The sequence below is a fragment of the Crinia signifera genome, chromosome 3, assembly GCF_055691185.1.
Source record: "Crinia signifera chromosome 3, ASM5569118v1, whole genome shotgun sequence".
Lineage (NCBI taxonomy): Eukaryota > Metazoa > Chordata > Amphibia > Anura > Myobatrachidae > Crinia > Crinia signifera.
This window is the reverse complement of record NC_139219.1, coordinates 32,928,120-32,953,689: the sequence shown is the minus strand read 5'-3', so window position 1 is coordinate 32,953,689 and position 25,570 is coordinate 32,928,120. Positions and strand designations below refer to the sequence as shown.

Here is a 25,570-nt window from a genome sequence, read left to right as displayed (position 1 = left end):
CGTACGACCTCCCCCCGCTGAATGAATTCCCTACACTACAATGCAAGCGGATGTGTACACTCTCCCCCCCGCCAACCAAATCCCCTACACTACAATGCAAGCGGATGTGTACACTCTCCCCCCCGCCGACCAAATCCCCTACACTACGATGGAAGCGGATGTGTACACTCTCCCCCCCGCCAACCAAATCACCTACACTATGATGCAAGCGGATGTGTACGCCCTCCCCCGCCAACCAAATCACCTACACTATGATGCAAGCGGATGTGTACGCCCTCCCCCCGCCAACCAAATCACCTACACTATGATGCAAGCGGATGTGTACGCCCTCCCCCCGCTAACCAAATCCCCTACACTACGATGCATGCGGATGTGTACACTCTCTCCCCCGCCAACCAAATCCCCTACACTACGATGCATGCGGATGTGTACACTCTCCCCCCCGCCAACCAAATCCCCTACACTACGATGCAAGCGGATGTGTACGCTCTCCCCCCCCCCCCCGACCAACTCCCCTACACTGCGATGCAAGCGGATGCGTACGACCTCCCCCCGCTGAATGAATCCCCTACACTACAATGCAAGCGGATGTATACACCCTCCCCCCGCTGACCAAATCCCCTACACTACGATGCAAGCGAATGTGTACGCCCTCCCCCCCCCCCCGCCAACCAAATCCCCTACACTACGATGCAAGCGGATGTGTACGCCCTCCCCCCGCTAACCAAATCCCCTACACTACGATGCAAGCGAATGTGTACGCCCTCCCCCCCGCCAACCAAATCCCCTACACTACGATGCAAGCGAATGTGTACGCCCTCCCCCCGCTAACCAAATCCCCTACACTACGTGGAGAGATCATCCGATGGTTACTCGCCCTTGAATGATTTCTCCTCTCTTTGCAGATAAAAGCCAGAAGTTACTTTTATCCTGGCAGTTCTTGTGGGAATTGAGGGCCTGCGCTTACATCCTCCGCACGAAGGGCCACGTTTGCACTCACAGGTGTCCTGCCAGCGTTTCCGTGGGCACGCCCACCGTTTTTGTGGACATGCCCATGAAACTCTGGCCGGACCCCAGCTCCCGTCCCTTGTCTGTCACTCATTTTGCGAACACCCCAGCAAGTGTAAAACTCACCAAAAGGCGTTCTCTCCAGGGGTTTGCACATAAGCAACTATGCGCATGCGCACACCCCCAGCATCGGAGATGCGGCCGACTCCCCCCCCCCCTCCTAGTGACATCATGATGCCTTAGTAAATAGAGATCGGCTTTGTATTGGTTACAAGGTGCCGGGGTGATGTCACTGGTGTCTCCTGTACCGATTGGTTGTTTGCTGCTGAACAGTGGAGTCAATGAACAAAATGGCTGTTTTAACGTGATATTTTGATTTAAGACAACGTAGTCTATAAACGGACATGACTGAATAATAATCCTCAGCTAATACCAAAAAACAAAGATGAATAAAGAAATGATACCCTGTTCTTTCAGCAGGTTGATAGCAGGTCGTCCGGCTGAGCGAGAGTGAACGTTTCTGGTCGGGAAATAATAAATAATAATTATATTAATAATGTAGAAATACTGTAGAATAGGTCATTACCAGTGAAACATCAAGCTGTAAAAAACATAAATTTGCTGTAACCTGTAGCAACCAGAGATCAGACTCGGTCAGTTTAGTGCAATGTACACTTTTCATAGCCCCACAAGCCTTATATAGGGTTCATTCTAGCACTCGCCATCTTTGAAAACCCATGCAGTTCCTGTTCCCTGCCTGGGGTGTCGCTGTCTGCTGCTTCTAGCACAGTGTGGTCTGTATATCAGCACTGATGTGCAAACCAGACCTTTGCTAGTAACACCACAGCAGACAGAGACACCCCAGGCAGAGAACAGGAACTGCAAGGGTTTTCAAAGTTGTCAGGTGCTAGAATGAACACTTATACAGTATAACTGAAATCAACCTTGAACATGACTGCTCCCACTTGTAAAGTGCAATGGAATATATATATATATATATATATATATATATATTTATATTTATATAAGTAAATGGTAATAAATTATAAAGTCACCACCAAAACCAGGCTTATTCCAGATTCCCAGACCTAGTGTGGCACAATACGGCCGCCATCATAAATAACCTACTTTTTGGTTTAGTGGTTTTCAGTATAAGAAGCATTGTAGATGAAACAGGACCGGTCACCGTATCCTTTGTACACTATGCAGCGACAAAGCAGGAGAATTATGATGTGCAGAGGGAGTTGGTCTAGGAGCTAGCACTCTACTCCGACAGCCAGACTGATATCAATGGATGGCTCCCTTTAGGTCTTACAGCTAAGCATATCCCAGTGAATTATTTTCATTGCTATATAGAGCACAAGAGACTACTGTAAATAATAACATACAGTAATAGGATTTGGTGACCAGCGCTCTGTAAAGGACTATACTGCTGTATTCACAATGGACGGGATAAGACCTAGCGGAGCGCGATTGTATAATATGGAGGCATCACAGAGGTTTGCACTTGATGCCTAATGAGCTAAGACAGACTTTGAGTGCAGGTCTTACAGAGGCAGGTCCAGCTGCTTGGCCAGTTGTATCTGTCTGATAAACACCTGTCGCTGCTCTTCCTTCTGCTCCTCTGTGCTCGCTATCCGCGGCGTGAAATCCAGCCCGACCTATGGGAGAAAAACCCAATATTACCCTGCTCATTACTGTCGCTACAGACAGACGAACCACAAAGGGCCTGATTCAGGCCAGTAAGCAAGGCTGCAATTTTTGCAGGTGGACAAAACCATGCTGCACTGCATGTGGGGCAGATGTAACATGTGCAGAGAGGGTATGATTTGGGTGGGTTATAGTTTCTGTGCAGGTTAACTAAAGGCTGCTTTTTTCTTCCACTGCAATTTAGATTTCAGGTTAAACACCCTCCCACCCAAATCTAACTCTCTGCACATGTTACATCTGCCCCACCTGCAGTGCAGCATGGTTTTGTCCACCTGCAAAAACTGCACCCCTGCTAACATGTTTGAATTAGGCCCAAAGACCTTCACACCAACCGCGGCCACCCTCCCGGGCTTCACTACAGCTAAATCTGCAGATCCTACAGGTACATGTATGAATTATGTGATTATAAAGGGAAGAAATGGGTGCGTTAGATTTGCACCTTACTTAATAAACCCACCAGACGTGGCAGCAGATTACTGACCCTCCCTGAGCCCCGTGTATGTCACATGATCATCATATCTGTATGTCTCAGAGCACACTTCCATGCGGTGCATAACATATAAATGAATGCTGTGCTAATGAGGTGGAACTATTACTTTCATCACAACTCCGCAACATGTGATTGGAGGAGAAACACTGCAGTTGAGGCACTTAGTACCTCCCCAATAGCCACCAGATCTTCCTTGTAGCGTTCAATCAGAGGCAAAGCATCTTCTAAGTCCTGTGGAATACAACAGAGCTCCGTTACCAGATGATAATATACAGGGATTGCATTTATATATAAGTGACGGAAGCTGCAATAATGACCTGGATGACCGATAACCCTACTAGAATTGAGACGATGATTATTGGAGTCCATGGGGCGATGACTGATATCAGCATATGTGCTTCCCTCTGCCAACACCATCAGAGCGCCTCAATGAGGGATACTTCCCGCCCTCGCCCAACTGGCCTTCTGCTTGTGGGTCACACAGTCTATGTTCCTGCCACTATAATCAGGTGCTGCCTGGGGGCCGGCTTACGATGTTAAAACCCCTACAACAGAGCTTTCATTTGGGGTGGCGGCAGTGAGCCAGACGGAGTGGCGGCTCCAGCACAGTCCAAAATTCAAATAGGGGGAGCAGCACCAACTGCCAGTACTGCAACGTAGCCAGTACCACTTGCTATTACCCTGCATTTGGAAGGGGGGGGAGGGGGGCATCTTGGCTGCTCAGCCTTGGTCTTACCTGAAGAGTGGCGCTGCGCTGTTGTTCTGCACCTTGGACAGGGTGCACTCCTAAACACGGGAACACCAGCCCCGAATACCTGCACAGAGGAAAATTAGATCAGGATCTTTTCAACTGTGCTGGGAACATAGACATAGCTACGATGAGCCACAAACTGATCCACTAATTGCAGCCACAAGAAGACACTGCATAACCTTTTAACAATACAGTATTACATTGTCCTTACACAGAAGATAATTAGTGGGGAAATAAGACCAGAAAACTAACTCAATTTAAAATCCTGAGAAATTAGGAGAAGCAGTCATTAGACCGTTCTGGTAATAGTGATCAGCAAACAGAAGTGGTTAATCACCAGTCACAGAACTTGTCACCGTAATAGATGGCTTCGGCCACTGATTCATGGACAGTTCCAACTACTCTGCAGTTTCAGTGCTGGGACCATGTTGTGGTTGTAACGATCAGATCAGGTGATCGATCAAATTAACGTATGCCTCCTGTTATGATTATCTGTTCGATCAATGTATGTCTGATATTGTTGTAAAGTTATGTCTCCTGTGAGTATTGGAATCAGGACATGTCTTTTATTATGTGGGTAAACTGTAGGTGACCCTGGTTTGAGGCCTGTATTCCCTCTGTTTGACATCTGTGGACTCCTCTGGAGTTAGGATGTAAGATAAGATCTGAGACCCCTCATAAACCATGGTCCAGAAGAAGAGGTTAGAAATTGTCCCCTTCCTTCAAATCTCTTATCAGTGTAGCCTGTCTGCTATGCATCTCACTGGATAAGGAAGGAGGATCAATCACTTTGAAAACAGCAGACTGTAGAAGATACATTGCCAGGGACCTTCCACATTCCTTCAGCATGGATGAGGGAGTTTGCAAGGTATAACTAAGCTACTTCTCTCTATGGTCAGTGTCACTACTTGGGGGTGCAGCAAACAGGCTGTAAGCGACCAGAGATTGCTTGTGGAGACCCCCCCCCCCCACGTCAGGATCTGTATTTACGTATAAGATACGGTTCTGTCATTTTTCCCTTTTATTTTATTTCTGAAATTGCATTTAATCTTGTGTGTACTTTTAAAATCATTGTAATATCTTGTAACCATTTTTTAAAGCTCTGTAGTATTTCTAGGAATAAATAATACATATTCTCAGTCCTGGTTCTGTGTTCTTAAGACTTATTAGCCTCAGAAGAGTGGTCAGCGTTACCTTAGTTTATATTGTATTGTGTGGTCAGGTGCGAGCCAAGCCGCCCCTTGCGCAGTTTCAAGTGCTAAAATCAGGTTTGGGCTGGTGGCAGTGTACCTCAATAAAAGGACCCGAGTGTCCAAAGTGAACCCCAGTAACAGCCGGAGCTGCTCAGATTGACGTATCGGAGCAGGCGACCGGTGGGTCCGTGACAGTGGTCTTCGCAGATTTATTAAGCTCCGTGAAGTGACAAATTGGCTGGTACTTTATCACCAGCCAATCAGCTCATAACGGTTATTTTTTCTAAACAAAGCTTGTAACGGACTGTTAGGAGCTGATTGGCCAGAGATAAAGGCCCTTATACTGGTTGATTTGCAGCTTTGCGGCTTCTATAAACGCCGTCCACACGAACGCCTGCCCCTCGCACACTGACTTCCCCATACACATGCAAATGGATACTTAGATTAAACATTCCTTCACAGCCTTGCATGCGGGGGTAAAATCATTCAATAGTCGCCGACCATCGAATGGTTTTGCAAGCGCCCGCAGATCTAAGACAACTCTCTGGTGTCTTAGATCTGCGGGTCCCTGTACGGGAAGCTGACATCCGCTGCCCGCTCCCCGCAGCAGATGTCAGCTGGACGTTCCCTTGGGTGCTACTCCTCGCCGCTGCCCCACACCCACACTGTTGGGTGCGAATGGGCCGGTGAATAAGCAATTAGCCACGCCCCCTCGCACAGTGCGGCTGCGCATGTGCATAAATGTTTATGCACATGCACAGTCACTAAACATCACTCCCCTGTGCGAACATACAGGGGAGCGATCCACCTAGAAGGCTGAGGGTTTATACCCAGTTGGTTTCCGTCCAAGTGGAAAAGCATCTCTGCTTACAGGACAGGAAATCACACGGGGGCTTCCGTGTACTGTACACGCACATGTATGAGAGCCTTGCATGACTCCATGTAGTCTGCTTACCTCTGAGAAAGATGCATTAATTTATCAAACTCTGCCGAGTGCTCCGCAACCGCCACCAGTGCCCGGACCCCCGCCTGAAGTTGGGAAGCAAGTGACACAGGAAGTCGTCAGAAAGGCATTTTATATACTGTATATATATACGACATACAGTTATTGCAGCACTTACTGCCTTTGCTTCTTCTAGAACGATATCGATGTCCTGTGAAATATAAAATAACCACAATAAATAATAAGTATATATTCATGTTACGTGTGGAGAATACGCTGGAGGCCAACAGCCAGCGCTGATGTGCGTGTACAAGGAGACAGTTCACCTATTACCGAGAGATGAGCGGCTTTGGCCTTGATGTGTATTTAAATATGTAACAATATAGGTCTCTGAAACAAAGTATCATAACCTCGTAATTATTGTAACTGAACTGTACCCATGAAAATGTAAAACACAATTAAACATATCCATAACAGGGTGACTCATCCCCTTGTTTAACAATTACATCTCAATCAAGCCTGGGGCGAGTGCTAGCGGACTGGGGCCTGTAGTGAATGCAGCAGATTAATGGGCGGCACAGATGCACAAGACGCGTATTCACCACATACATGTCCTGTGCACTGTGGGCTAAATTTACTAGAGCTTCTATAAATGAATAAAGGTGATGTTGCCCAGATCATGACCAGTATTAAATTTATTTTATATAGAAATAACTTTTTGTATGGAGGCACTTTTTACCGTCAAAAAATGTGGGACAGCAATGGGTACACCTTTCGCACCCAGCTATGCAAATTTATTCGTATCGCTCTGGGCGGATATGTCGATCTGGACTAATCACGGATATGCGAAACACTTAAAATGCTGGTATCATTATATTGATGATGTGATCTTTGGAAAAAAGGTTAGGTCACTAGTGTGGCCTAAGAGTGTGCCTGGAAGGAGTTGTTAGGCTAAAGCAGCGGTTTCGGAATAGGGATGTCAGTCCCAAGCAAAATATAACAGGAAAGAAAAGGGTGAAACCGCGCTTAACTAAAACATGCAGGTGTTGGTAAAAGAATTACAGATATTTAATAATAAAGTATAAAATTGCAAGGATTACATATCCCATAAAAATCCTGTACATCCAATATACCTCTTGTCTGCATAATGTTTTGTATCGATCTCCCCCTCGTGCGGTCCTCCTAACATGTTCTAGGCCCACTAATCTTAGGCTCTTTGGGTCCCCTCCATGGTGTTCGTGGAAGTGTCGGGACACACTGTGTGTTAATACATGTTTCATGATATTACGCCTATGTTCTAAGAACCGAACTTTAATTTTCCTCGTGGTGCGTCCTACATAGCGGAGTTTGCACTCACAACTCAGCATATAGATGGTGTAGCTGGTATTGCAGTTTATGAAGCTGTCAATTTTAACACTGGTGCCCTCTCTGTATTTTACATCGTGGCAATTCCTGTGTTCGATATATTCGCAGGTGGTGCATCTCGATGTACCGCACCTAAAGAAACCTTTGGGTTGGTTTCCAAGCCAAGAATAGAGGCCTTCTATATCTGGTATCGATGTAATCTCGGAGGTCGGAGCAAAAGAACTTTTAATGGATTTTTTTTTTTTTTTAAACAAATAGAGTTTTGGGGGCGATAACGTCTACCAAGAGATGATCCTGTTTTAATATTCTGTAGTTTCTTCCTATTATTTTTCTGATCTCGTCCGAGTGACTGTTATACTTGGAGATGTAAGTTATTTGTTGGTTCTTTTCTGCAGGTTGTTTTGGTTTAGTTTGAAGAAGTGTTGCTCTATCCAGAGATAGCACCTCCTCATATGCTTTTTTGTTAATTTTTCAGGATATCCCCTCTGTGTGAAGGAGATTAACATTTCTTTTGCCTGTTTCTCGAATGTCTCCTTGCTGGTGCAGTTGCGGTATAGCCGCATTAGTTGGCCCTTTGGAATTCCCTTTTTCCAAGGGGGATAATGTGCGCTGTCAAAATGAACATAGGCATTTGAGCCCACTTCTTTGATAAAGTTGGATGTAATTATATTGGGGCCTTGTGCCTCAATGGTCAAATCCAGGAAGGTAGTCTGTTCCCTGTCCAAGTGATGTGTGAACTGTAAATTATAGGGGTTGGAATTTAAGTGATCAACAAAAGAGAGTGCCAAAGTGTGATCCCCATCCCAAATAATAAATAAATCATCAATGTAACGGCCATAGAGGACCAGGTTCGCCCCGGACTCGCCACCCCAGATGTACCGTTGCTCCACCTCCCCCATGTATAGGTTTGCGTAGCTCGGGGCAAATCTGGTCCCCATGGTCGTCCCCATCACCTGTAGGTAAAAAGTGTCCTGAAACAAAAAATAATTGTGCCGTAATATATAGGAGATAGAGTCGACTATAAATTTTTGGTGTCTCTCCCCCAGGTCCCCATCTTCAGATAATCTCCGGGTAATTACTTGTAACCCAGTTTCGTGTGGAATATTTGAATAAAGACTAGTAGTAGTAGTAGTAGTAGTACGTTTATTTATAAGGCGCCACAAAGTGTCCGCAGCGCCGTACATAGCAAAAAAAAAAAAAAAAATTACAAGGTAACGTACAGGGTGTGTAGAAAGATACAGTATAAATAGGGGTATAGCTGGTAGAACTAAAATCTAGTGACATCCAAGGTAAGGAAGGAGTATGTGTCCTTCCATTGGATGTATTTTATTAACTGTAGAAAATGTATAGTGTCTTTTATGTGGGACCTGAGGGTAGAGACCCGTGGTTGAAGGTGTGAGTCTACGTAAAATGATAAATTGGAAGAAAGTGATTGGATTCCAGAAATTATAGGGCACCCAGGAGGTGAAGTGAGGGTTTTGTGTATTTTGGGCAAATGATAATAAATTGGTGTGGTGGGGTGCTCATTGTACAGGAAACGGAGTTCCTCCCTGGATATGACTCCGTCCAGTTCTGCCTCCTTTAATAATAACGAAATGCCTCCTTCACGTATTCTGACCTGTCCTGGACGACAATCCCCCCTCCCTTATCCGCCTCCTTGATAACCAAGGAAGTATCCTTGGTGAGTCTTCTCAGGGCCTGTATTTCTTTTTTGTTCAGATTAGACTTCTTTTTCTGAGGATCAGGGTTCTGTTCTATTTTTCTGCAGAGATTCTTGAAATCGTCAAGAGTGGTCTTGTAGAACGTTTCTACACTGGACCCCTTCGACTTGATAGGAAAGAAGTCTGATCTAGCACGGAATTTGTCACGTGAGATGTTGATAATCTTTCTAGGTTCAGGGGTTTCTGTCTCAAACTCTTCCAAGAGCTCGGTCAGAGCATTTAAAGCTGGAAGGTCACCCTGATCTAAGATAATGGCAGCTGCCTCGTCTCTGTTCTTATTGAGAATTTGTTTGGCAAAGTATCTCTTACGACACAGGCTCCTGATGAATCCACAGAAAGAGTCCGGGAGGGAATCCAACCTGTTATATGGAACCCGGAAGTACTCTTTCTGACATATTTGTAAAGGGCATAACAGTCTATAACAGCAGCCAGAACGCTGAATACCGGTGGAACACATGTGCGGTTTACCCGAACCGGAAGTGAGATGTCCGGATATCCGAAAACGGGTCTGCTGTCTGTTAATGAATAAACCTTGTTTTCTACACTTTAAAACACTCGTTTTCAAACCAAGAGGTTACTATCAGCTTTAGTTTTGGCTCCTATTCCTGATGTTAACCATATATGTCGAAAATGTTCACGAGATTAGCTCATACCAAATTAACATGCAACAGGTGGTAATTATTATCTCTAATAGAGGGGGTATATAAACACTACACCATGATACCAGAAGCATCACCTTGATAAAGCTTATACAGCGAAACGCATCGGTGAAAGAGACCCAGGACACCCACAGCCAACCTGCAGATACAATTCTACCCTGTGACCGGACCAGCCTCAGGAAATTTATCCCACCCACTTGCAATTTGGGACATTACCATCCAATACCAGGTAGAGCACCAACCAACATCTGGCGCTCCCTGGTCCCATACTACACAATCCCAGGTAGAGCACCTATAAACAACAAGGAGCTCCCTGGACTGGAGATCACTTTTCTCCTAACAAAAGTTACTATTGGGACATCACTACAGAGGCATTCTAGGAACGGACTCAAGACTGTGCAGCATATTGTGGGTGACTATACCATCTCACACATTACGCATTGTGGTATCAACGTTTTTATGGGATATGTAATCCTTGCAATTTTATACTTTATTATTAAATATTTGTAATTCTTTTACCAACACCTGTTGCATTTTTTAGTTAAGCGCGGTTTCACCATTTTCTTTCATGATGTGATCTTTGCCTGGGAAACCACTGAATATAAATTGAAAAAAATGTGTTGAATACAGTATATTAATCAAAACAATCTCAATCTAGAATTCACTGTCCATACTAGTAAGGAACAAGTGACATTTCTGGATTTGGAGATTTTTGGATCATAGAACACCATACAGACAAGAACACATGTAAAAAGTAGCAGGAATGAACATTCTTCCCACTTCTAGCAACCATCACGAGAACTTGATCTCCAACATACTGATAGGACAATGTCAAAGGATACGGAGAAATTGCAACTAATATGAAACCTTCAATATGCAAATATAAAAATTTATACAGGAATGATATAATGAGGACACTTTGGAGTCACTAATCAAGAAAATACAAAAAAATGGGGAAAAAAACATGATTCATTTTAAACCCAAAGAAAAAACAATAAATAATAATCTTCTTTTTATTACTTAACTCAATAGTAATTACAAGACCCTAGAAACCACCATAAATAAATATTGGCATGTTTTACAACTTGATTCAGATTTACAACCATATCTACTCAATAAACCCCAAACTGTATACGGAAAGGCAAGGAATATCAACTAGGAACTGGTAAAGAGTTTCATACCAATAGAAGAAGGGCCATGTACTAATTCCAAGAAAGGTTTTAGGTACTGCCTGATCTGTGTTGCCTGCAAAAATCATGGAAATGTATCTATATTTACTATACGTGGGACAGACGTAAAGAACCAAGGGAAGGAGGTTTTTGACCAAAATCTCACAATACATGGCCCCATTCATCCTCTCCTTAATATGGATCAGTTATCCTGTCCCCTTTGCATAAAAGCAGCCCCAAAGCATGATGTTTCCACCCCATGCTTCACAGTGGGTATGGTGTTTTGGGGATGCCATTCATCATTTTTCTTCTGCCAAAAAGTTCTATGTTGCTCTTATTTGACCACATAACATTCTCCCAATCCTCCTCTGGATCAAGGGCTGTGTAGTCGGAGGAGGAGTCGGAGCAAATTTCGTGTACCTGGGGTCGGAGTCGGCCAACAATGCACCGACTCCAACTCCGAAAATTATAATTAATGACTTCTCTACTGTAAGAATAAAGACCAATGCATGCAGTGCCTCACGTAACCGCAAAACGAACACGTTAAGTGACCGTGAAAAAGCATGCTTTTCATGTGCTTCACTATATGGCACGCAACGCACAATTCGGAGCACCAATACTTATAAATGTATTCTCCCTTGTAGTTTACAACTTATTTCAAACTATCAATAAGGTATTCAATACCTCGAAAAATTCATTCAACCAAGCTCTCCCACCATACGCACAACATCTTTTTACGCAGATGAAGATCTTGTTTCATGCGCGGGGTCGTTTATTTACCTTGGCTAAGCCATTCCTTACGCTAGTACATATTGATGTACAGGCACCATTATTTGTCACCAGTAACGATTCGGTAAAGAAATCGTTCCTTGTGTCCGTGAATTGAACGGTGACGAGCAAGCAAACCAGCAGACAAACATTGTGTTTGTCCTTTGCTTAAACTGTTCAATACAGTAGACTGTTGGCTTCCCAGCCTCTAGTTTCTGTAGTAATAATATGTATGTTGCCTTTCTTTCCTTCAAGGAATGTATCAAATACATTCGCATATTAATACAGAGGAGTCGGAGTTGGAGTCGGGGGCAGCCGTACGAGGAGTTGGAGTCGGGTCGGAGTCGGACCATTTATCTACCGACTCCACAGCTCTGTCTGGATCATCCAGATGGTCACTGGCAATACTTTAGACGGGCCTGGACATGCGCTGGCTTAAGCAGGTGGACCTTCTGGCCTGCAGGATTTGAATCCATGATGACGTAGTTTGTTACTAATGGTAACCTTGGTGACTGTGGTTCCAGCTCTCTTGAAGTCATTGACCAGGTCCCCCCCCGTGTTGTTCTAGTCTGATTCCTCACCATTCTCAAGATCATTGATACCCCACGAGGTGAGATCTTGCATAGAGCCCCAGGTCAAGGGAGATTGTCAGTGATCTTGTATTTCTTCCATTTTTCAATAATTGCGCCAACAGTTGATCTCTTCTCACCAAACTGCTTGCAAATTGTCGAGTAGCTCATCCCAGCCTTGTGCAGCTCTACAATTTTGTCCCTGGTGTCCTTAGACAGCTCTCTGGTCTTGGCCATGGCGGAGAGGTTGCAGTCTGACTGATGGTGTGGACAGGGGTCTTTTATAAAGATAACCAGTTCAAACAGGTGCCATTAATAAAGGCATTAATTAATAATGAGTGGAGGATAAAATAGTTTCCTAATGAAGAAGTAACAGGTCTGTGAGAGCCAGAAATCTTGCTGGTTGGTAGGTGTCCAAATATTTATTTTCCGCAAGAATATATAAATAAATTGTTTAAAAATCATACAATGTGATTTCCTGTTTTTTTTTACTGAAATTACAGACCTCTCTCATCTTTTTAAGTGGGTCAACTTGCACAACCGGTGGCCGTTCAAATACTTTATTGACCCACTGTATGTATAACATAAAAAAGGACTTTTAACCCTAATGCTGTGTACACACGGGGGCGATAGGGGCTGAAATCGCTGGGAATATGGTCGCTGAGCGACCATATTGCCAGTGATTGGAGTGTGCGTGCTCCCGTTTTCAGCCCCTGAATGGTCGCTGGTCGGAGGAACATGCTCCTCCCACCAGCGACATCCCCTGCCTCTTCACCCAGCAGTGTTTAAATTTTCATCTGCGACCATCTCTGGTCGCAGATGAAAACGGGACACGGGGCAATATGATTGCTGAGCAATATATTGCTAGCAATATATTGCCAGCGATCATATTGCCCCGTGTGTACGCACCTATAGTGTTTCTAAACACTTTTTAGAAGTGCATAACAAAAATCCAGTGGGATTAAAGTTTTTAGCAATTGAAAAACTTTAAAGGAATTGGAGAGGAGGAAATATTTAGAAAACGTTAAAACAGCAAGAAACAAAATGGATTTTGAATTTGCATACATTACAACCCTTTGGATTAAATATTGATATTGAAATGAATGCATCTTCTTAAAATAAACGAAAACCATCTAGCTATCCTTGAAAAAGTGTACTTTCTACACAAAACGCATTGGTGGCTAAGTGGACGTGTATGTCTTGAACCGCTGCAGAGATTGTAAGAAGATCGCCTGTCTGCACACCGAGCGCTTAACGCCGTGAGATGGAAGTGGAACAGCGTCATTGGGACGTGGGTGTCAGCGGCAGCAAGGCCTATGCAGATGGGACAGCACACGGGAGAACACCGCACTTGTTCTGAAGCTTTAGGGACACACTGAGTTGTCCTGATTACAAATTGCTATAAAAAGTCTGGAAACCCAGAAACTAGTCCACATACAAACATCCCCAAAAGGGCCGTACACTTTTATTAATTATATTGGTGGTAACAAATATATTTATAAGAGTTTTTTTGGGTACTTATTTCCTAGCACGGCGCCCATCGCATAGATTGTATGCCTTACTTAAGGCATACAATCAATACAATTGAAACGATTTTTTAATTGTATGGATCTCATCTTATGCATCTCATGGATCTTATGCATCCATAAGATGCATAAGATCCATGAGATCCATAAGATGCTATAAGATAAAAATCGTGATCCCCCAATAACCATTGTTAACGGCACCAGCACTATCAACGCCAACCCGAAGCGTGGCGAGCGCAGCGAGCCCGCGAGGGGCAGCGGTACGCGTCCTCGGACCTTTTCATACCCCCACTATCCACGTCGGCATGGAGTTGATTTTATATAGTGTGGCGAGCACAGCAAGCCACCGAGCCCGAAGCGTGGCGAGCGCAGCGAGCCCCGCGGACTACTTCACATGTATTCCGTGTCCCCTTGCGGGGCGCGCTGCGCTCGCCACACTATATAAAATCAACTCCTCGCCGACGTGGATAGTGGGGGTATGAAAAGGTCGGAGGACGCGTATCGCTGCGCTCGCCACGCTTCGGGTTGGCGTCAATAGTGGGGTGGCGTTAACAATGGGGGGGCCATTTCACCCATGAGCGGGGGGGGGTTAGCAATTAAAATTGGGGTTTTGGAGGCTTTTTACATTGGAATAAATGTTAAATTGGGTCTCAGGGACCATTTCACATTGATTCCAATGTAAAAATCTCGTCGATTGCATTGCATGCATCTTATGCCGCACAAACACATAAGATGCATGCAATGCTTGAGATATCAGCCCGACACATACAATCTAGATCGTGGGTGCCGTGCTAGGAAATAAGTACCGTTTTTTGCTATTAACTATGTGCCCATAGAAACCAATCAGATTCTATCATTTAGGACAGTGGTTCTCAACCTCAGTCCTCAGGAACCCCCAACGGTGCATGTTTTCCAGGTCACCTCACAGATACACAGGTGCACTAATTACTCACTGGCTCATTTTAACAGATCACAGGTGGAGCTCATTATTTCACTTGTGATTTTGTGAGGAGACCTGGAAAACGTGCATTGTTGGGGGTCCCTGAGGACCGAGGTTGAGAACCACTGATTTAGGATGCCTTAGAGAAATTATACTGTAGATCATTTGCAGAATCTTTAGTAAATTTACCAATATCAGTCTGTTGTAGCGGAGGGAGGGTTCTTGTGAATTTTGCATTTGTGAAATCATTTGTCCTTTTTTTTTTAACACAGGTAAAAAGATAATATAAATAGGATATATGACATTAGAAATATGAAGCCGTCTAGCAGTGTGGAACTAGAAATCGCAGCATAGTTTCACTTACGTTACATTAGGAAAGTCTATCCCGGGGCATTTTTTCAATCCCGGGATTGGCTTCTCTAATAAAAAAAAATGCCCCAGCTCCCTGCAAATCTACTTACATTGATGGGTGCAGCCAGGAGCAGGGCAGGCAGTGCGGTCTGTGCAGCGTGACCTCTGACCACGTCACACTGCGCATAGCCTCACAGCCAGGGAAGCCAGGCAGCATTCGGCGAGGAAGCCGCCGAACACTATTAGGCGGAGAAACGCGCCATTGAGCCGGTATTCTCACTCGAATGTGGGGAGCCTCATAGTCATCTCCTGGCTGTCGGACTCCTGAATTTACCAAAATAAGGAATTTGGTACTTACCGATAATTCCCTTTCTCCGAGGCAGCAGGGGACACTGCAGTAATGACGTATGAGATAGAGTGGGTGCATAGGAGGAGTCGGCACTTAAGTGAAAATTTTGTCTGTGGCTGGCTCCTCCCCCCCCTATCTCCCTCCAGACCCCAGTCTTAAAAAACGTGACCGAGAGAGGAAGGGGACAGGCAAAGCGGAACCACAGACTGGAAAACAAGAATACTAGGTAAACACCTCAACCAACAGTCATGCAATCTTGAAACCAAACAATCGGATAAATAATATAATCTGTAAAAATACAGAACTAGCAGGACCCCCAAACAATCATGGCAGGAGCGGGACTGCTAAACGGGACCAAAGCGCTGGGCGGGCGTGCAGTGTCCCCTGCTGCCTCGGAGAAAGGGAATTATCGGTAAGTACCAAATTCCTTATTTCTCCTACCGCAGCAGGGGACACTGCAGTAATGACGTATGAGATGATACCAAAGCCACTACACCCGGGTGGGCGAGCGCTGAGGATCCTGTAAGACAGCTCTGCCAAATGAAGAATCTTCTCTGGCAAACCTATCAAACTTGTAAAATTTAGCAAAGGTGTTGGAGCCTACCCACGTGGCAGCTCTACAAACCTGAGTCAATGACACTCCCCTGGCCCAAGAAGTACTGACCGATCTGGTAGACTGGGCAGAGATATTTGGAGGAACCTGAACGCGGGCTTTTGCATACGCTTCCTTAATAGTAAGGCACAACCACCTGGCCAGAGTCTGCTTCGACGCTGGCCAACCCTTCCTTTCTGCTCCAAACAAAACAAATAAAGATTCCGTCTTCCGAAAAAAAGCAGTCCTATCCACGTAGATGCGTAATGCTCTTACGACATCCAAACTTTCTGAAGACCCCGACAGGGCCGGAACCACGATCAGTTGGTTCACGTGGAAGGAAGAGACCACCTTGGGAAGGAATTTAGGATTAGTCCTTAGTTCTGCACGGTCTCTGTGAAAAACCAAGAAAGGAGGACGACAAAGCAGAGCCCCCAGCTCCGAAACTCTCCTGGCCGAAGCCAACGCCAGGAGCATCAGAGTCTTCCATGTTAACCATTTCAAGTCCACTGAATCCAGTGGCTCAAAAGACTCAGATTTGAGAAACTCCAACAGGAGTCCCAAATCCCAAGGTTCAGTCGGTGGAACAAACGGAGACTGCAACCGTAAGGCTCCTTTAAGAAAAGTTTGCACTTCCGAAATGAGTGCCAATTTTCTGTTGAAAAATACAGACAAGGCGGAAATTTGGACCTTAATAGAACCTAACCGAAGGCCCTTGTCCAGACCTGCCTGAAGAAATTCCAAAAGGCGAGGCAACTGCAAAACCGCTCTTTCCACCTTCTTTCTCTGACACCATGCCACATAAGACTTCCAAATATGATGATAATGCTTGGAAGTTACCTCCTTCCTAGCCCTGAGCATGGTGGGGATTACTGTCACTGGAACACCCCGCCTTTTTAACAAATCGGCTTCAACAGCCACGCCGTCAAACGTAGCTGCGTCAAGCCTGGGTAGGCGAACGGTCCTTGCTGCAGCAGATCTTCCCTGAGAGGAAGACGCCACGGCACATCGGCTTGAAGAAGCTTCAAGTCCGAATACCAAGCCCTTCTCGGCCAATCCGGGGCTATTAATATCGCTGAAGCTGACCCTCCTTTTATCCGTTTGAGTACCTGTGCTAACAAGGGAAACGGAGGAAAGATGTAGATGAGGTCGAAATTCCAAGGAACCGAGAATGCATCCACCGCCCAGGCTCCCGGATCTCTCGACCTGGCACAGTAAAGAGGAAGTAGGTGATTCAGTCTGGACGCCATCATGTCGATCTGAGGAGTCCCCCACCGACGCGTGATGAGTTGGAAAACTTCCGGATTTAGAGTCCATTCTCCTGGATGGAAATCCTGGCGGCTTAGGTAATCCGCCTGCCAGTTCTCCACTCCCGGAAGGAACACTGCTGTGAGATTGGACGCATAAGCTTCTGCCCATTGCAAAATTGGACGAACCTCCTTCATCGCTGCCCTGCTCTTCGTCCCGCCTTGACGGTTTATATAAGCAACCGCGGTTGCATTGTCCGACTGGATCATTATTGGCAAACCCTTGAGCAGGTCTTGGGCCTGAAGGAGTGCCAACCTGATGGCCCTGAGCTCCAGAATATTTATCGATAACTTGGCCTCCTGGACAGACCAACGGCCCTGAAAGGTATAATTCTGGGTTACGGCTCCCCAACCTCTCAGGCTGGCATCCGTCGTGAGAATAGTCCAAGTGCAGGGTCTGAAGCTTCGGCCCTTCAAAAGATGAGAAGTTGACAGCCACCAGTTCAGAGACAGACGCGCTTCCCTTGACAGAAGAATTCTCTTGTGGATCTCCAAGTGGGATCCCGACCACTGGGACAGAAGATTTTCTTGGAAAGTTCTTGTGTGAAAACGCCCATACGGTAGAGCCTCGAAAGAGGCTACCATCATTCCCAGTAAACGCGTGCATGTGTGTGCTGACACCCTTCGTAAAGACAAAACGTGTCGCACCATCTTTTGGATTGCTCGCACCTTGTCCAAGGGAAGCGAAACAGTCTCCTTTTCTGTGTCCAAAATGAGCCCCAGGAACTTTAGTTTCCTTGACGGTGTTAGATGAGATTTTTTGAAATTTAGAATCCAACCATGGTCTACCAAAAATTTGCAAGTCAACATGGCGTGCTCTACCAGCTTCTCCCGAGTTGGCGCTTTGATCAGCAAATCGTCCAAATACGGAACAATTGTTACTCCTTGGAGTCTGAGTGCTGCAACCATACACGCCATGATTTTTGTAAAAACTCTGGGGGCCGAAGACAGGCCAAACGGAAGAGCCCGAAACTGGTAATGGCAATCGTCTATCGCAAACCTCAGAAAACACTGATGGGGTTCCCAAATTGGTACGTGCAGGTATGCATCCTTGACGTCTAACGACATCAAAAATTCTCCCTTTTCTAGAGACGCCACCACGGACCGAATGGACTCCATTTTGAACCGCTGATAACAAACATGGAGGTTTAAGTCTTTTAAGTTTAGGATAGGACGCACCGAGCCGTCCGGCTTGGGCACCACAAAGACGCTGGAATAGAAACCTCTGCCCTGCTGTGATGCAGGGACCGAAACCACTACTCTTGCGTCTAAAAGACCCTGGATGGATCCACGCAGAGCCTGACTTTCCTCCTCTTTCCTTGGCAGACCTATCCGAAAAAATCTTGAGGGGGGGGGAGGCGACGCAAATTGCAGCTTGTATCCCTGGGAAATGATGTCCAGAACCCATGCATCCCTGCAGTGGGCCCTCCAGATTTCTGCAAACTGCAACAGACGCGCGCCCACAATGGGATCCCCCACGTGGGCTGCGAGACCGTCATGCCACTGGTTTGTCAGTGGTCTTGGGATCTGGCCTGCGGGCAGTGGCAGGAGCAGTTGGGGCCACTCTGGCTCCTCTTCCTCTACGGCCTCTGAAAGACGAAAAACCCCCTCTTGCCTTTCCTCTGAAACCTGATGGGCCACGAAAGGCCCGAAAGGAAGGCGCCACAAATTGGCGCTTTGGAGGCGGAGCTGAGGAGGGTAAAAACGCTGATTTGCCCCCCATAGCCTGGGCGATAAGTTTGTCCAGTTCCGCACCAAACAACATATCACCTGAAAAAGGCAGAGCTTCCACCGTCTTCTTAATCTCAGCCTCAGCCTGCCACGGCCGCAGCCAAACGGCCCTTCTGGCCACAACAGCTGAAGCCGAAACTTTTGCTCCAAGGGACGCCACATCTGCAGACGCTTCCCCTATATAAGTGGACGCGTCTCTGATGAATTCAGCCAAGGACAATAAATCCTCCTTAGGACTGTCCTGCTCTAGGCCAGACACAAGCTGAGATGCCCATACCTCCATGGCCCGAGCCACCCAGGCGGAAGCCAACGCTGGCCTTAACAAAACCCCCGCTGTGGAGAAGATAGTCTTTAAGGTAGTATCCAAACGCCGGTCTGGCGCCTCCTTCAAGCCGACCGCCCCCGGGACTGGAAGAGTCGTCTTCTTTGAAAGCCTAGAAAGAGACACATCCGGAGTAGGCGGAGCCTCCCATTTTTCCCTGGATTCAGGGGAAAAGGGATAAAGAGACTTAATGCGAGAAGAAATCTGAAATTTCTTATCAGGAACCTTCCAGATATCTAACAGCGGGTTATCCAGCTCAGCCGAGTCTGGAAAATACACCGGCGTCTTCTGCACACGCCCAAAAATAGAAATCTGAGGCGGGGCCCTCGTTTCTTCTAGATTTAAAGTAGACCTAACAGCTCTGATTAGGCCGTCCACACCCTGAGCGTCCTCCTCATCTAAAAACTCCTGAGGGGACTCTAGAATTTGTGGAGTTACATACTCACCATCTTCTAAGGCCTCTAACCCATCATCATCATCTGAATGATGAGGGATAGCCAAAGACACCCCTGCCTTCCTTTTGGTAGATACCGGTGAAGGAGGCTTCCTCTGTGAAGTGCCAGCTAGTGACTGTGACAGAGAATCCACAGAAGAAATAAGTGTCCTGGCCCAAACAGGCTCTGCTGCAGCCATACTGGAAAGCTGAGACTGCATCAGCTCCCTGTCCTTCCTAGAGGCCACCAATTCAGCAGTTAAACTTGCTAACACACTGTGAATAGGATCCACAGTAGGCTGAGGAGTCTGAGGGGAAACCACAGATGCAGAAGCCTTTGATAAATCATAACAGGGAGCACAGAGTGAAACACCCTTCAGTGCTGTGTATATTGCCCCTTGCAGCTCTTGCAAGCATACAGCTTAACAGCTGCCTTGGAAGAAGTACCCTTTCCAGCCATAACTGCACAGGTGTCCCAGTAAACACAAAGACACACAGGCTCACACTCACACACACACACACACAAAAAAAACACAAAACACCCCCTAGAGAACAATTCTCCTGAATGAAAGAGAAAGCCTAGGGCATGGGTGTCAATAGGGAGAGAGGAGAATAAAAACCTAGTCTCCCTGAGGAGACCTTGCCGAGGAGACCGACTCCTCCGGCACTTTTTTAAGACTGGGGTCTGGAGGGAGATAGAGGGGGGAGGAGTCAGCCACAGACGAAATTTTCACTTAAGTGCCGACTCCTCCTATGCACCCACTCTATCTCATACGTCATTACTGCAGTGTCCCCTGCTGCGGTAGGAGAAAATACTGCATCTATGGAAGGCTAAGAGAGTGCTTCTCCGGACCCCCTGCTTAACCACCGAGACCTCACCATGGGCCTTATTCTAGTTCACTCTTAGAGGCAAATTCCTTCTCAGATGGACAAAACCATGTGCACTGCAGGGGGGAGATGTAACAGGTGCAGATAGAATTAGATTTGGGTGAGTTCTTTTGTTTCTGTGCAGGGAAAATACTGACTGCTATATTTTTACACTGCAATATAGATCTCACTTTGAAGTAAAACCCCACCCAAATCTAATTCTCTCTGCACAAGTAACATCTGCCCCACCTGCAGTGCACATGGATTTTGTCAGAAAGAGTGAACCAAAATACCCCCATGGGAGGTTACTCAAACTAAAAGGAGTGTGAGAAATACCAGCAGGAGATACAGTATATGGTCCGTTGCCCACCGCCATCATCTTAAAGTGTTGGAGTGACATTTCAGGAGACTGTGGTAATCAACCTTAAATTAAGCCTTTCTTTGCTTCAGATAAAAGCTTACTATATGCCTCATATACATAAGAAATTCTGCCTCAAAAGCCTCATATGTGGATACAGTAATACACCTACAACTATGGGACTATGCTATGCTATTCATTTTTTGAAAGCGGCTTATTGTTGTGGATATATAGGTATCCCATTTTTTATTCCTTAAAATCCTAAATAGATATCAATTTTTTAATTGTGTGTTGAATGTATGTATGTATTATTGTTTATGCATTATTGGGGTAGATTGAACCCTTTATTTTTTTAAATAAAAATGTGTCTTAATGTAAAGCTGAATAATAAAATTCAATATATATTTTTTATTGGAATTGTTTGATTATTGATTTGACCAGACAGCACTCTCTAAAAAAAAGTTACACATAGGGTCCGATAGGCCCCTGTGTGTGATTAAATTCTTTTTAACCTTCCTTGCACATTTAGATTAAACTAGGTGATTCATCGCGCCCTACGGGCGCACTTCACACCGTCGTAAGGGGCTGCGCCCCCTTAATTTGTGAACATTTGTATATGAGAAATATGGTTAGAATTGTATGAAAGATGGCCTGTATTGCAACTTGAGTTATAGGTGAAATGTGTTAAATAGAGAGCATATGATGTGGAAGGGGGTGTGTATTGTTTTGTTTAATTAAAAAGCGGTTACAGAGTAAGATGTACATTGATAGTGTGGATGGTACAGTGACATTTGTGGGTGTGGGGGGGGGCTGTGTGTGCATGTTGTTTAGGTGTGTGTGTGTGCAATAGTATAGTAGGGTGTTTCTGAGTCAGCGGCTCCCCACTGGCGGAGGTCACGACACAGGAAAACAGGAGGCTGGGTAGTGATAGGGGTGTGTGGGCATAAGGGGGACTAAAGAGGAGGGTGGGAGATACTGTGCAGCTTCTGCCAGTGGGTGAGGGTCCAGCGTGGCAGTACAGGAGTACAGGATGGTGGCCCTTAGTCAGTGTCTCCTCCTACTGGGTGGGAGTTCGGGTGCATGAGAGTAGGAGGCTGGGCTATGAGGCATGATAGGGGCATGTGGGCAAAACAGCGTCAGCGACTCCCCAGTGGTGGAAGTTACGGTTCAGGAGAGCAGGAAGCTGGGTAGTGATAGGGGTGTGTGAGTATATGGGGGACTAAAGAGGGGCTTAGGGGTGCTGTGAATTGCGGGAGGGGCGTGGGGGGTGCCGTGAATCAAGGGAGGGAGGGGGCGCAGGTGTCGGCGAATCGCGGGAGAGGGCGGGGGTCCGCAAAGCGTGGGAGGGGGCGTGACTTGCGCGAGGGGGGGTTGCAAATCGCGGGAGGGGGGTGCGCGGGGGTCCGTGAATTGCGGGGGGCGGGGGGGGCACGGGCGCGATGAATCACCTAGTTGGTTATATATTCTTGTAGAAGGATGGTAGGATGTTGCTGTCATTCAGAATGCATTTACATAAACAGTAATAGTAGCAGTAAAAGGTCTGACTTAAAACACCTACAGTAAAACAGAACAGGTGTTATATATTATACAAAGAATTGGTTGATGATGTGTAGGTTGACGTGCACATAGTTCATAGTTGTCACTAGAAAAAAATTGCTACAAGAAAAAATCAACACAGAAAGTTCAACACATGTAAATGTTAACATAAGTGTGGCACTTCATCGGTGTCCATGTCGACACATGAGAATGAATATGAAAAAATTCAAAAAAAGAAAAATAAATCTTCAAAAACTCATGTCAACCTTTTTCATTGTCGACCATAGCCGTGCAAGTGTTTTGCATGTGCCATTTAGTCCTGGGGTTGCCGTGAATCACGTGCGGGGGTGGGGGGGGGGGAGGAGGTGAGGGGTGTCCACGAATCACGGGAGGAGGGGTCATGGGTGGATGCCGTGAATTGCGGGAGGGGGGTCGCGGGGAGAGGGGTGTGGGTGCCGCGAATCGTGGGATGGGGGGGGCACGGGGGGTTGCAGTGAATCGCGGGAGGGTGGGTCGCGGGGGCGGGGGGTTGCCGCAATGACAGGAGGGGGGTCAGGGTGGGGAATCGCGGTAGGGGGGGTCGTGGGGGGGCACCGTGAACCGCGGGAGGGGGGGCCCGGGGGGTTGGCGCGAATCGTGGGAGGGGGGGTCGCGGGGTGCCGCGAAAATTGCAGGAGGGGGGGGGGGGTGTCACGGGGTGGGGCCGCGAATCGCGGGAGTCACCGGGGGTGCCGCGAATTGCGGGGGGGGGGTGCTGCAAATCACGGGAGGGGGGTCGCGGGGGGGGTGCCGCGAATCGCCACAAGAAAAAATCAACACAGAAAGGTCAACACATGTAAATGTTGACATAAGTGTGGCACTTCATTGGTGTCCATGTCGACACAGAGAATGAATATGAGGGTCATGTTGGGAGGTATGGAGGTGTGGGGCGCTCACCTGGTGTGTCTGGTGAGTAGCTGTGTCTTTGCTGTGTAACATGGAGAGGCAGAGGGTGTCTGGCACTGTCTGTGGGCTCACTGGGCTGGTTCTCTGTCATGTGAGTCAGTCATGTGAGTCAGAGGCTCCACCCAGCGTTATAGCTCCAGACACACTATAAATGACAGATGTAGCCAAATATATAAGAGATAATTCCGAAACGGAGGAGTCTCCGGCTGAGTGGAGAGGGAGGGGCCGCTGGCATCTCCCCGGTGATACCTGATGCCAGTGACCTGGGGCCCCGCTAACGGCTCTCTGAGGGGAGTACAGGGGACTTACATAGCAACGGCATCAGGTCCCTTAGGAGAGTGTCAGATGAGACTGGGGGCAGAAACGGACCCCCGCCACAAGGAGCAGCACTCGGGGTCCCCTACAAAATAGACCCCCGACAGAACCCTCCAGCGGAGCCCATGGGCCTGGACCCTCCAGCGGAGCCCATGGGCCAGGACCCATTCTGCTCAACCATGGATATCCTTAAAATCTAGACTGTAAAGCTGTGTGATGATCACGGTGTGATGTGTGCTAGGTGCGATTTGAGCCTATACAATTTGGACGTACACTGGGTGCAATTTGAACTACACCTGATTTTTTACTATATTACAATAGTCAATTACATGCGCTCTAGTTAAAAAATACCATACTCTTTTGAATTGCGATATGGACTGTGCGGAGCACGCATCGCAAGGCAAAATAAACACTGCGCGATTTGAACTAGATGAGATGCGATTTGAACTAAAAAAGTTCAAATTGCACCTGATAATTGCACCGTGTCTAGACACCTTAACCCTTTGCAGTCCATTTTTTTTTTTGCAATTCAAGCAGTCCGATTTAAATGTTTAAATTAATTGGATTAATTTTTTTATTATTATTATTATTCAAAAATGATATACATGGATGTTGAACAATGTTAATGTTCGATGTGGCGGTGTCCGTTTTGTACTTTGAGATGCGTGCTCCCGCGGCATCTCATCGTACAGTACAAAAAGTATGGTACTTGTTTCCTAGCACGGCCACAATCGCGGGCATCGTGTGCCTTAACTTTAAGGCACACGATGCCCGCGATTTCCCCATAGGCTTCAATGTTAAAATATTTTAACATTGAAGCCTATGCGCGTCCGAAGCGATGCCCCCGATTTCTCCATAGGCTTCAATGTTAAAATATTTTAACATTGAAGCCTATGCGATGGACCCGATTTGTCCATAGGCTTCAATGTTAAAATATTTTAACATTGAAAATTAGTGCATTTAACATAGGAAAAAATGTGAATTGGCCCAATATGGGCCATTTCTCATTGGGTATGGCCCCGGCATATGTGTGTAAAAAATAATGGCCCCCCATTGTGACCGCCACCCCCACGATTGACGCGAACCCGAAGCGTGGCGAGCGCAGCGAGCCCACGAGGGGCGGCGGTGCGCGTCCTCCGACCTTTTCATTCCCCTACTATCCATGTCGGCGTGGAGTTGAGAATATAAAGTGTGGCGAGCGTAGCGAGCCACCGAGCCCCAAGCGTGGCGAGCGCAGCGAGCCCCGCGAGGGGACGCGGGTACCTGTCAAGTCCACGAGGGGCGTCCCTCGCGGGCTTGACAGGTATCCGCGTCCGCTCGCCACGCTTCGGGCTCGGTGGCTCGCTACGCTATATATTCTCAACTCCACGCCGACGTGGATAGTAGGGGAATGAAAAGGTCGGAGGACGCGCACCGCCGCCGCTCGCCACGCTTCAGGTTTGCGTCAATCGTGGGGGTGGCGGCCACAATGGGGGGCCATTATTTTTTACACACATGCCGGGGCCATAGCCAATGAGAAATGGCCCATATTGGGCCATTGACCTTTTTTTTCTATGTTAAATGTACTCAGTTTCAATGTTAAAATAATTTAACATTGAAGCCTATGGAGACCCGATTTCTCCATAGGCTTCAATGTTAAATTATTTTAACAT

General features: G+C 46.6%; 1 protein-coding gene across 2 annotated transcripts in view; it reads right to left on the bottom strand.

Annotated features, from left to right (window-relative positions):
• The window catches only part of LOC146063331 (putative deoxyribonuclease TATDN3), a 48,961-nt gene that overhangs the window by 22,272 nt on the left and 1,119 nt on the right, over positions 1 to 25,570 (bottom strand). For both annotated transcript variants that reach the window (XM_083175610.1, XM_083175612.1), the window contains exons 2-7: positions 6,274 to 6,306; positions 6,108 to 6,181; positions 3,945 to 4,023; positions 3,377 to 3,439; positions 2,560 to 2,669; positions 1,473 to 1,528 (exon numbers count right to left, since the gene is read on the bottom strand). In XM_083175610.1, coding sequence (XP_083031736.1) covers positions 1,473 to 1,528; positions 2,560 to 2,669; positions 3,377 to 3,439; positions 3,945 to 4,023; positions 6,108 to 6,181; positions 6,274 to 6,306 — 415 coding nt within the window. The remainder of the gene's footprint in view (positions 1 to 1,472; positions 1,529 to 2,559; positions 2,670 to 3,376; positions 3,440 to 3,944; positions 4,024 to 6,107; positions 6,182 to 6,273; positions 6,307 to 25,570) is intronic.